Source organism: Haliotis asinina, chromosome 6, assembly GCF_037392515.1.
Source record: "Haliotis asinina isolate JCU_RB_2024 chromosome 6, JCU_Hal_asi_v2, whole genome shotgun sequence".
NCBI classification, from domain to species: domain Eukaryota; kingdom Metazoa; phylum Mollusca; class Gastropoda; order Lepetellida; family Haliotidae; genus Haliotis; species Haliotis asinina.
The window spans coordinates 40,045,461-40,059,508 of record NC_090285.1 but is presented as its reverse complement, the minus strand read 5'-3'; the positions used below and the strand labels follow the sequence as shown (position 1 = coordinate 40,059,508).

General features: G+C 40.9%; 1 protein-coding gene across 1 annotated transcript; it reads left to right on the top strand.

The window, feature by feature from the left end:
• The first annotated feature begins 4,796 nt into the window (after positions 1 to 4,796).
• On the top strand, positions 4,797 to 11,999 carry LOC137286282 (uncharacterized). The gene is made up of 6 exons (XM_067818045.1): positions 4,797 to 4,859; positions 6,961 to 6,993; positions 8,072 to 8,404; positions 9,132 to 9,212; positions 9,650 to 9,731; positions 10,131 to 11,999. The coding sequence occupies exons 1-6, from the start codon at positions 4,811 to 4,813 to the stop codon at positions 11,191 to 11,193; spliced, it is 1,641 nt and encodes a 546-aa protein (XP_067674146.1). The 5' UTR covers positions 4,797 to 4,810; the 3' UTR covers positions 11,194 to 11,999.
• The last annotated feature ends 2,049 nt before the right edge of the window (positions 12,000 to 14,048 follow it).

Genomic DNA, 14,048 nt, shown 5'->3' with positions numbered 1-14,048 from the left:
GTGTGTCCTGGTGACGAATCAGAAGAGCCCCGATCTTCTTCCTGATTATTGCATAAATGTATTGTGTTAGTCTATGTTGTCATCATTGTGGAAATGCCATGTACCAGTGTATTACAGATCATTGCAGTGTCCATTTTAAGTTCTGCTGCAAATAGCATTTAGTGAGAGCATTGGTCTGATCTCAAATTATAGAGAAATACGCTCACACTCTGGTACTCATTTACGCAACCTCACACATACACGTACACACACACGCACACACACACATGCACACATATATACATCACACTCATGCATAAACATACCCTTTCTTTCCCAATCTCACCAATGAAATCTAAATTTCCTTGGTTCAATATGCTTTGAAAATAGATTGACTGGATATGCATTTAGAGGCAATGTTCGAAAACTAGTAGTTACAATAAATGACTATTGTCCTGATATGTTTCTGTAATCACGGAAATCGATACGGTCGATGTTATTTTAACGGTATCAAGTTTAATTGCAACAGCATGTCTCTTAACAGACTTTATCAGTATTTATTAGCAATGAACAGATGTAGTTCCTTTGTTCGACTGTTGACAACTAATATTGAGCACACCTAACCATTAAACCTATGTGAAGGTCGTCCGTGTGATGCGTCAATTTATTTATTATTTGACTGAGAGGGCTGACTGTCGATATATGTCATAGAGATCAATGAATCATCATTTTAATTACTAAATATCAATCGATTATCCATTATCGATCGTATCCGAGAAATATCTTTGAGCGTAAATGCCCCCAAAGGTTTGAAAGAAAGGAACCTGGTCTCAACAATACGGCCTACTGAATATAGATGAGAAGTAACCGATGAATAGTGTGTATTGTGTGGGTAAATTCAAACTTTATTCTATTTCAGAGGTGTATGAACGACATAATCATATCGTGTAATCATATCGATAATCATATTTGCTTTCCTTGTCGAAGAGGGCGGTGGGGTAGCCTAGTGGTTAAAGCGTTCGCTCGTCACGCCGGAGACCCGGGTTCGATTCCCCACATGGGTACAATGTGTGAAGCCTATTTTCTGGTGTCCCCCGCCGTGATGTTGCTGGAATATCTCTTAAAAGCGGCGTAAAACTAAAACTCACTCACTCACTCCTTGTCGAAGATATTTCCGAGTATCAATCTTTTTAAACACAGCTAGTGATGGGGGCTTTAAATAGTCAAGTATAGGACAGCACAGTATATTAGCTGACACCATGAACATCGATCTGTGCAGTCACTTTACAGTTTTACCAGATGTTTCTATCCACCAACATAACGTTATACTGAAGTGGTAGCCAGCCTGGTCCCCTGGGTCTGTTGCGCCTGCACTAACGCTCCGACACAGACGCAACGGACCAAGGGAACCAGGTTGTGGTAGTATGCACGACTGCACCCACATCCGTCATGTGTGTTCACGGCTGGTCATGTTTCGTAATGTCATTTAAATTCTGTGAAAACCCACATTCGTGCAAAGCTTGCAGAATGAGTTCAAGTGGTGGACGTGACACCATCCTGTCTGTTTAGTTCCTTGTTTCGTCTTCAAAGTATACTTTCGTTTATAAGTCCCTAAACTACATGTGTAAACCACATATGTGTTCAAATGACACTGAGGCGGTGAGGTAACCCAATGGATAAAGCGTTCGCTCGCAACGCCGAAGATCTGGGTTCGGTTCCCCACATAGGCACAATGTGTGAAGCCCAATTTTCGTGTCCACGCCTTGATATTGCTGGAATAGTGCTAAAAGGGGCGTAAAACTAAACACACACGCATTCTTAAATTAAATGTTTCCATGAGCCAGACTGGCAGAAATGGATTTGGTGCTAATATGTCGGAGGAATACAATGTTGTTGAAGAATTTAGAATTAACAGCAAGGCGGGTTTCAAATTCCATGTAGACCCCTCTGCTGATTAAAAATGACAGGGTAAGTGGATTAGTCTTGTGGTCAAGGCCATGGTTCGCCACGCCTAAAACGCCGGTTCGATTCCCGTCTTCTGCCGTCTTCTGTCGTCCTCGCGATATTGCTGGAATATTGGTAAAGGTGCCGTAAAACTAAACTCACCCACTCAAATCCCCACTGGTTCCTCCTGTTGGACGTCAGGAACTGCTTACCAATTTCTGTGTCTTTAGAGTTCTGCTTCCTTGGTTCAGACTAAAGAGGGGAAGTTTGATGACTTTGTTGCCGAAGACCAGGGCACACATGGGTATAATATGTAAAACCCATTCCTGGTGTCCCCCGCCGTGATATTGCTGGAATATTGCTACAAGCGGCATAAAACAATATTCATCCACTCTGACGATAGACATTTTCCAAGAGAGCATCCGCTCATAATTGCCCAAAGCGCTAGTTTCGGTCTGTATTATGCCTCTTGTCACTTTATTACGTCGTTCCTTAAATGGTCATGAGCATTTCCGAAATATGTCTGCAGACACTCAAATGCCGCTTTGTTCTGAGACGACCATAGGAAGAGGATATAGTTTTACAACCTGCCACAATCCTTAGAAAGTGAAGAAGTTGTTAGAAATCACGGACACATGATTGTTGGTGATGTCAGTGAGACTTCCCAACGTCATGGATTGGCTAAATTAAACTATCAGTGATTTCAGTATTTCAAAATTAGAAATTACTCATTAAGCATCAAGGCCCGATTTAACTGTTTCCTTTAACCCTTTTATTGTGATTATAACATGATCATAATTATAATTGTGGTTGTTTAATGTGCATTGTGGACTGCTTTACACGCTAAGGTATTAGATTTGACATTAATACTAATATAATTTCCACTTGCATTGAGATGGGGCATCTCACAATATGAAAGTGAACACAGCTCCATATTATCGATAATCGCAAATATCGTGGGGCCGGGGGGAGGGGGGTGGAGAGGGGTGGAGAGGGGGTGGGGGTGGGGTTGGGTGGGGTGGGGGTGGAGTTGAGTCTCTTGTGAAAGGTGGGAGACCTTCATATATACTTATGAACGACATTTACCCATTCCCTGTATGCAAAATAACCTGTTCTCTCATCGGAATGTCAGACATTAGGACTGGATACAATGATCGATAACCGAAATCATTTAAGATAATATCATAAAATAGCTTTTGTGACAGAGGTAACTTTTGATTTACACAATATACAGACTATATACAAATTATGTCAGTAATCCATGCATAAACATGTGATGTTAAACATATTTATTTCTGTTAGACGTCTGTGGCATTTGCCTCAAAGTTCGATATTTAGCCTTTATCCCACTTTACCGTGAAGCCCGTTTCTGGTGTATCCCATCGTGATAGTGCTGGAATATTGCTAAAACCTGCATAAAACTAGATTCACTCACTCATCCCATTTCACAGGCAAGTCAGAAGAATTATGTGTGAGCTCGACCACAGCCCTTATCTCATTCCACCTCAACCCACATCCCATCTGCTTGGGGACGGTTTGGTAGCCTTGGTGTTAAAGCGCTCGCTCGTCACGCCTAGGATCCGGGTTCGTTTCCCACATGAGCACACTGTGGAAAGCCAATTTCTGGTGTCCCCCGCCGTGATATCGTTGGAATACTGTCAAAATATTGCCATATTACGGCATGAAACCAAATTCACTCACCCATGTGCTGGGTCGTCTTATTGTTGGGCACCTATTCAAACTTGGAATTCTCTGCTTCACATACTTGGCGTTCTGGTGTTCAGTCTTAGTCTGCTGTCATTCCCTGCCATGTATGCGTGTAAAATGGCTTTCACATGGAGACACCTTTCAATTTTCAGGAATCTCTTTCAAATCAAAGTCATGTGAATAATAAATGATCGTATTCCTAAATTCTTCAAAATAATTTGAAACAAATTTGAGGAGTTAAAAAAAATAACATGTCGCATATGTCCTCTTTGGAGAACCTTAACCTAGTCCACCATATGGCTAAGCTTACTGCACTGCATACTACCATCGCTAGACGTTCCAGTTCCAACATCGCTGAAAGGAGTTCGCTGAGCGAATTATCAACAGTTGGCTCGTAGTGAAATTGTTACGTACACATCGCTGTGGAGGAATGAAATTATTAAAACTGAAGAAGGACGTGTATATCACAGATACCTGATATGAAACTAACCGGTTTTTTCCTATAATATCAGCAAGGCTTGCTCCACGTTACCTCTTTGTAGTCCGATATACAGTTCAGATATATTTCCTTGTGTTTTCAAATCACTGGGAATGCCTCACCCGAAATGAGTTCCGCATCGCGATTATATCCGCAGTTATCCAAGAATAAGATCGACATTAGTCAAACAGACATCTCATTATTTCCAGTTTGCATTGTAAATTCGAAAAACACAATGTGGATGTATGACAAAAGTACATAATGAAAATTTGCTAAACTACTGTGTGCAACATGAAATATGAATGTTGCTTTCGTATTTATGTGCATTTTTTCTTTTTTCGCAATATTCCACCAATATCACGGTGGGTGTAGACAGAAATATTCTCCCCACATTGTATCAAATCGAACCCAGGATTTCAGCGTGACGAGCAAACGCCTTAACCGCCAGGCCGCCCCAACGCCCCTGTTATTGTAAATATTGTCTGCATATATCATAAACAAGACAATTCAACAGTGTGGATACTAGTGAATCTAGTTATCATCATTTTCCCTGTCAACAGAAATTGGTTGTTCAACTGAAACGTGACAATGCATTGCACACATCAACGCGGAAGTGATTACTTTCGCAGCGGAAACTTCATCATATTAATGACAGCCCCATCCAAGTGTTGTATAACGGAACCCACACTGGTACTCTTCAATATGACGCGAATAAGACTTGTTTGTTTGCTGCTCCTCTGCACCAAATATGGTGAGTGTAATTCAGCTATATGCCTCCATAAGTTCTGTTTGTTTGTTGTTTCCCGCGCGCTCAGCAACAGTCTACCTTCTTTGGCGGCGGTCTGAAAATAATTGAGACTGGACCATTCTATCCAATTGATCAACGGCATGAACATCGATCTACCCAAGTGGGATGCGATTGCATGTGTCAGCGAGCATGACCACCAAATTCCGTTAGTCGCCTCTAACAACAAGCTTAAGCCCAAAGTTTACCAATGTCCTCACAGTTGAATGCAATAGGGGTAAGGCGTCATTGAGAAAGTTAGCCTAAAATGAAAATAAGGATGCCTGCTAGCATCTGGTGGAAGAGACATAGATTCTCAAAGATTGTGCTCGTCCGTGGACTGTGCGCGTATTGTTATATTCAAGGAAGAATTGGTTTGCACTAAAATCTGCCATACGTCTTAAACAAGGAACTGAGTCTCTCAACGATTTCTCTTACCAATGGCATATCCGTGCATAATGTTATTCAATGAAGACTATATTTGTGTCTTGAGATCATACACCACTCACACCCATGATATACCTGCTACACTCACGATGTGACTATCAAAACGGTTTCATTCATAAACATTAATTGAATTTCGTATAGAATTGAAACATGCTTAGCTGTGGGGATTTTCGAGATGTTTTGAGAAAATCACACAGTATTCCTCGTGACAAACGTTCAACGTCAAACTGCATTCTTACGCTCAGCGTTGTAGAAAGTATCCGATGACACCTAAACATCTATGATTGCTTATGAAAATCATTTTCAACCTGCTTCTCGTCCGTATAATGTTCTAAATTTGCATTTTTAACAGATGGAACTGTGTTTTTTGCCTGATATGAACATTCTTGCACACCACTGCAGTCGAAATATCACAGCGCCAATGTTAAACGTGAATGGCAACAGATATGAATATTTCCACCTTTTCACCCTATCACCTTCTTTCATTCCAGATATAACGAAAACATAATTCTTGACTGAAGCTAAACACGTTAATATGTTTTAATCCTGTAATCGGTAGAAAATATTCCTTGTCATACGTGACATTTGTTTTATCAAGCAAAATAATGTTATCAATAATTATATTAAGTAAATTACATTGAATGAGACTTAAAGCCGTGTTCATGATTATACTACCCACATAAATACCATACCGCTGTTTAACATCCCTGACCTGCTTAGACATACTACATTCCGAACCACTAGTGGTGCAAAGACCAGTTTCAGTTTTGTTTCTTCCTTACAGTAACATTTCGTTCATTAACTGCGGCTTCTAACGGCACAATGACCTGGCCTAACTGTTAGAAGACAGTTGTATTGTTGTATACCCACAATATTTACATGGCACCATTCTACCACGGACTCCCTGTGAACTGCCACATAAGTGACATCAGTACCATGTGTTATGTCTTCAGATGTGACAAGGACCCGTGAAGGTCCGGGGTAGAATTGGCCTTCAGCAACCCATGCTTATCGGAAGAGGCTACTGACGGGATCGGGTGGTCAGGCTCGCTGACGTGGTTGCCACATGTCATCAGTTTCCAGTTGCGCATATGGGATGCTCATGCTGTTGGTCACTGGATTGCCTGGTCCAGACTCGATTAACAGACCGCTGCCATGTAGCTGGAATATTGCTGAGTGCGGCGTAAAACTAAATTAATTCACTCACTCACTCCCTCCCTCACTCCGATGTGACAAGACTTGTAGGGATCGAAACACCAACATTCCGCTCATGGATAGGCGCTCTATCCACTACACCGCTTTATGCACGTTCGTAAAGCTGATTGACACAAATAAAGGCTAATAGTGATTAAAGTGTTGACTCATCACGCCTGGATCCCGGTTTCGATTCCACACATGCGTACAACGCCGTGACAACGTTGATAACGCCTACGGGCCTTTACGATACTGTTTATGCGACTGTACACGTATGAAGCTTACGAAACTTACGAACGTCATCATAAATTCTATATGTTGCGATGGCCCATGGAAATACGCCTCTATGTGCTTATTTTTTAGAATCCTTGCTGTGTGTTATCACAGTCATTGTCCTTTCGTTCATCTGTTTTTGTTTCTGTTTCAGCTTCTGGAGACTGCCCCGACACCGAAACAAATGGTATTGCATCTAACTATGGCCCTATCTACTATGATTTCCTTTTTATCAAATTTTCATATCTGCAAATATCAGTGCAATCTGTTTCTCAGTTTGTTTTCACGACCCTGTAAATCCGAAAACTTCCTGATTACACGTACAACATCAATAAATAATAGTGACAGACATTTCCACAACTCGGTATACATTGCGTTAACGGAATACATGTATCCTTCCGCCTGTTAGTTATTATTGGTCATCCTTTTTTGTGTTACACACATGTAAAATAATGAACAAAAAGTGATTTTAAATACCAATACTATAAGCTTTTGTTGAAAGAGAAAATTGTCCTTAACATAATTCAGGCGAGATGTGGCACCTCACCTGGCTCCCAATTTATTAAAGACAATTGATCATAACTGTGTATGGTAGGGATTCTATTGTTTCACTTTCAGTGCTGATTCTATTTCATTTCCGCATCTTTCATGTTCATTCCTACTTGACAAGTTTACAATAAGACTACTATAATCACCTTAATTAAACCGGCTGCATACTGCAGCTGGCCAGTGCTCCCATCAGGTGACGCCACAGGATAGTTTAATCATAAAACACAATGGAAATGATCTCGAAATATCAATAGTTCATCGAGGAAGGTTAGCAGTATATGGTTGAAACCCTTCTTTGTCACACTATGAGCGACGTTTCAGTGTAGGTAATCTCTTGCACCTGTGAAGATCAGGGTTAGAATTGATCTTCCGTAACCTATGCTTGTCGTAAGAGGCGACTGATGGGATCGGGTGCCCAGCCTCGCTCACGTAGTTGACAGATATCATCGTATCACGGTTGTGTAGCTTGACACTCATGCTAGTCATCACTTAACCCTCTGTCAATATTTCATGTCATTTAGGGCGGTGAGGTAGGCTAGTGGTTAAAGCGTTCGGTCGTCACGCCGAAGACCCGGGTTCGATTCCCCACACGGGTACAATGTGTGAAGTCCATATCTGGTGTCCCCCGCCTTGATATTGCTAGTATATTGCTAAAAGAGGCGTAAAACTAAACATACTCACGTATGTTATTTAACTTATGGTATACTTTCTTTCAGTATTCAGAATCTGTCAACAGCCCTCATCCCTCTTCAGAGGCAAGTCAGGAAGCCTGTTCGTGAGCTCAGACGATGTCGTACGCCTGGTGTCCTGCAAGTGTACCATTGAGGGAAACACGACCAACACGTTCAATCTTATACGCAACAAATTTGACAATGCCAATCCGTTCAACTACACCATAAATAACGGCTCCCAGTTTCTCAGATATGACGAAGATATGAAACTAATCCACTTTCCGTCATTCAACACGAAGAAGATCACCCTGGCGCTGAAACGCAAAAGGAACACTTCAGAAACGAATACCAACCATAGGATCTGTTTCGATTTCCAGGGTAGGTTTTTCAGAAGTAACATCCTACATGTACACTGAGACATCGGTGGACATGAAACTTCCTCCAGTAGTTGACTAGTACTCTTAAACAAGCAGGGGAACCTGAAGTTTCAATATGGATATGAAGTATAAGCGTTAATAAACGTTTGCATGAAAGACGTCTTACGAACGCACCACCATTTTTCTTTACCAACACCCGTAATCTCAGCTCTTGGGATGAATGTGCACAACGCAGTAGTCCCATACACGTGCATGAGGTGTTATTCTTTATATTGTCATTCTCAATTTTGACGGTTTTCAAGAAGTTCCAGAAATAACTGCACACCATTATTATTGCAAATCTACTTGCATGACAGTTGTTAGCGTTCCTGAAAATCGTAGCTTGCAAATATCACGTCCAACACCAATAATCTTTCAAGAGCGGCTACTGGTCAGAAGAAAGTGGTGATGCATTAATCAACATTCATAGATCCAATATATCTCCCAATTCTTTCAATCTTATATTAGAAATGAAGTGCCCCTACTTGTTTTGAAAAGTAAATATTCCTCTTGTGCTAAGCAAGTCGTACTAATGAACCATTAACACGGAAATGTTTGAACACGGATGACGTATCTTTCACTGTTTAGCGAAATTTATCTAACGTTAGTTGCACAACTTTTCCAGTGATATTTGGTAATTGGAATCAGGTTAATCCCTTCAGGAATAGTTTCAGTGTTTCCTGTTTCAGTGAACAATAAAGAATTTGTGACGATTGACTGTAAAGCATCTTTAATTAAAGAAGAGGATCCACCGATCAAAGACAAGCCTGGTAATAATATGAGCTGTCTCTATTTTCAGGGGACACGTGAAGGTCCGGGGTAGAATAGGTCTTGAGCAATCCATACTTGTCATGAAAGGCGACTATGCTTGCCGTGAGAGGCGACTAACGGATTCAGGTTTGCTGACACATGTCATCGGTTCCCAGTTGCACAGATCAGCTTTGCTGACACGTCACCGACCTCTACCTGTGCAGATCGATGCTCATGGTATTGATCAATGGATTGTCTGGTCCAGACTCGATTATTCACAGACCCACACCATACAGCTGGAATATTGCTGAGTGCGGTGTAAAACTAAACTCACTCACTCAATTTTCTAGGACCGCTAGTTTAAAGATGGAATGCACCCTCGTGCACACAGCCATTATTAACAAACTATTCAAGATGATATGTCAGCTTGATACTATACCCTCTTCTGTTGTTTCAGCGTCTCTCGGAGCCATCTTGGGTTCTGCGTTCACCGTCTTCATCGTCATAGACATCGCCATATTTGCAGGCATCTATATACTGTGAGTATTATCGCGGACCTTCTAGTGTGGGTTCAGTGGGTGGTATTAAATCTGTGATACTATGGGCTAACAAACATATCACTATTAGATAGCATGAATCCATATTCGCTACTGTGAAATCAACAAGATGCAAGATTCGAACCGTTTGATTCCCACATGTTGGCTGAAGTGTACGATTCATAACCATGCTTCAAACAGTTCAAAATCGACATAGAGGTGTTCTGTAAGATAAATGCGTTGCTCAATGGTCCCTTCGGGATCATGGAACATAAACAAACACAGCGGGTACCTCTACCCAGCGTCCCCTTGTGACAAGTGATCAACTTATATTACTAGTTAGTTGGTATGTTTCTGTTGCTATACATTTATACATTAAGGATATATGTGTTAATGTCACAGTGTGAAACGACGCATCCTCAGCACATCACTACTCAGACCTCGTGTCACCATCGCTGCCGACAAGAACGAAAGGCGCGCGAAAACAGGGAATACCTATGTTGGAATAACGTCGTCCAGCGAATATGAACCAGAAGTCAATGACGTCATGGGTGAATACGAGACACCAGAGCCGGAACCCTTCAAACCCCCAAGACCATTGCTTCCGGAAGCGAAACCGAAGCCTTGGTTTAATTTTAACAGATCTCCAAAGGTCAAGTTCTCCGAGACGCAACAGCAACTGCCCGACAATGAATACGAAGAATTTTCTCAATCGCCTGAGGTCAAGCCACGTCAACCCGCAGCAGCATTTGAACCTGATTCCTACGAAAATTTAAGTGAGCCTATGAAGATCCTCAAGAATCAACCAGGCGCCAAAACTGCCAATCCGAGGCAGAAGCCAAAAGTTGCGTTTAAACCGAGTGTTAAGAAGGCGGTGAAATCTGTTCCTAAGACCGACTGGGTTCCTGCTGATGAATATGAAGAGGTTGAAGTGTCACAGGTACCAAGAGCGCAATATGCCAAGAATCCTAAAGGCTATGCGGAGATGTGCACCACGAAGAAACAAAGTCAAGGTCAAATTGACAGCCCAGGAACAAAACCTACTGAATGTTATGAAAAGATGCAGTCTGCTTCACCCATCACGAAAATGAAAACTCAAGGCGGTCCAAGTGTGCGAACAGGATCCCCTAACCGGAACAGATCCCCGACGGTAAAAAGTCCCTCTGCTGGCAACGTGGGGAAAGCACCAGTCAAGCCTGTTCAAGGGAAGATAGTACCTGCAGCTGTGCCCACTGAGATGTATGACAACATGGAGATGTTCCCAACACGAAAGGAAAGAACACCCACTGATAGAGGTGGTAACCGCCAAGTTGCCGCGAGAAGACAACGAGCCAGAACAGAGGTGCATGATCCTACCCAGACGTATGACAACTTTGATCCAATTGCAGAGATGAGGAGAATCGCTAGAGCAGAGAGTCTTCGGAAGGAAAACTCACGACGTGTTGGTGGTGTCAATGGGGAGTAGGTGTCTGGGTAGCTTTCGTAGCTACGACATTCGTAAACTTATGATAACTATAGAGTTGCGACAGAACGTAACGTTACGAAAACTTTGAAGGTATCAAAGATTAAGACGTTAGCAGGATGATGATTTCAGAATACCGACTGGGTGTGACAATAAATGGATTGTGTTACTGAAGTGGAAGTTACCGTGTAAAACGGACCGTGAAACCTTCAAAAACACTGCATTTGCTCGACTATGCATTGTGTTACTATGCCGTTTGTAGTGACGGTTTGTGTGGTGTGCATGGTTTTCGCAGAACGTTTAACAACACACATTTGTAACATTTCCCCGAATATCGTCCTGACTTTTTACATCGAATATGCTTTAGATATGCTTTAAAGGATTAACTATACAACAGAAGTCAGTATCGATGTTACTGTTGGCGACACCAAGAGACATTTGCCGGTTTTACTTGTCGTCCAATGCAAACAAACTAACGAATATATTCTGGCCTCCTTTTGATATGAAACAAACTGCAATCAGGGGCGAATACAAAGGAGTGGGGTGGGTACGTGTGCACAATTTCACCCCTTTTGGCGAGAGTTTTAATGCCCATTTAATATTCTTTCAGTAGCTAACTTTCGAAGTCTAGATACATTCTGGGGGTAACCTCATAAGTTTCGCATCCGAAAATTCATGATGCTGAGGAAGCGATAAACTGCGTCCTTAATTACTTAATTACCACTAAAACTACAGTTTAGCGAGTCATTTCCATTTATGTGAATAACAGCATTTTGCGTTACGATTGGTAGGCATGTCTTTCAATATTGTGGATCATATTCTTGTTGGAAATTAGACGATGTCGAATAATTCTAATATTATGAATCCAAGCTCATCGTCTGAAGTTGAAGTAACAGACATGTGAAACAGGAATTGTTCTCAGTAGTTATAAAGCGGATATATATATATATATATATATATATATATATATATATATATATATATATATATATATATATATATATATATATATATATATATAGATAGATAGATAGAAGTGAATACAAAAATGTCGACTCATTTATCTTCTTTGCTATTAAAATTAGGCTGATTAACGTCTTCTTACGTTCAAAATTAACATCTGAAAACGTTTTAAGTGAGAAAATAAATATTTTATACAATCAAATAAAAAGACGCAACATATTATTTTGCCCAAACATGACTGTGATGACAGTGATAGGAAGTTTATCATGTTTTACCCTGAAGCTGACATGACTCTTCAAAGAGTTTAATTTAACTCAATATCCTCGAAACCTTTCCATGTCCTATAATTACAACACGATAAAATTTGCCAAGGTAAGGTACTCTCAAGGTAAAAATTCTGTGATTGTTATATGATCTCAGTCTATGACATCAAAGGTCAAAATCTGAACCAATGGCGCCATAGATATCGTGCAAACCGTCCCACAAAAGGAATACATTCATGAATATTAATGACTCCAAGAGCAAGGCACAAATGTCCGTGTCGTTTGCTATTGTTTTGCTACCTTGCAACTATTTCATGCATTTTGTATCAATAAGTAACTCTTCGATTGTATTTATGAGTATATATGTCGTCACGTATCTGCGATTTCTTGTCAACAAATTTTCAAATGTTTTGTTTCGAAGGGGGATCAGATTTGCATGTCGATGTGGTGAGAGACAGAGTAACCTCCCTTGAACCAATGTAATGCGGTCTCACCGCGTGTTGACCTACCATGATACCCGTAAATAAATTTTGCAAATACAAATTTTGAGTATACGATGCGTTTGTACATATACCAAAATAAGGTTAAAAAGTCAGGTATGTACGTACCCGGATTCAGCTCATCTCAAAATTGATTCAGTGTAAGCTGACGTAGTAGCCTGTCACCAAACAGTATTTATATGGCGCTTCAGAGAGTTGCATTTCGATTAATATTTGAAAAAAAAAGACTTGAAAAAAAAAAAAATAATAATCGACTCTGGACCAGGAAATCCAGTGATCAGCACTCTTGAAAAACTAATGCAAAACTGCCGAGGTTCTGTGATTACCTTTCATTCAGCGTTCGAAATAATCGCCGGTGCGGAGGCCCAGCATGGCATTCGATCTGTGCAAATGTGAACAGATGACATGTGTTAGCGAGTCTGACCACCCGATGCCGTTAGTCGCCTCATACTAAAAGCACGGCTTGCAGAAGATCACTTCTAGCACTTCAAGGGTAAACTGCATCACCTTGTACATAGTTTATCATAGTCCACGGTTTTTGTTGGCAGCTTCTGTTTAATATTTGTATGGCGCCCTAGTGTTATCACGTGTCATATGTTTATAGTCACTGTGTATTTAGTGTTCGGATTTTAGTGTCAGAATATGTTTATAGTACAATCTCCTTGTATATACAGTTAAATGCGTGTACATTACTTATGATGTAAGTACAGTCGGCACTATGAATAAACAGGAAGTGATCAAGGCTATCCATTAAAGTCTAGATGCAACCAAAATTAACAAAACTATATGAGTACAATCGCAAATGAAACGTGCAATATTTTCTTCTTGGCTTCACTACTCTCGAAACCGAACCAACTCAGCGCGGCTGGGCGTGCACTTCAGTTTAACGAAGACTTTCATTGACCTCTTTGGTCATGGTGTATAGTCTGGTGGGTGTTAAGTTCAAATTGCATACGGGATGGTATTGGTAGCCTAGTGGTTTAGACGTTCCCATGTTCGATTGCCTACATGTGCAATGTCTGCAGTCAATTTTCAGGTGACCCAGATATTGGTTAAGTCGACAAAAAGCCATTCCCACTCACTCACAGAAATAACTGCCTGTATCGCATGATGTTTTCTGAGAAGTTATTAA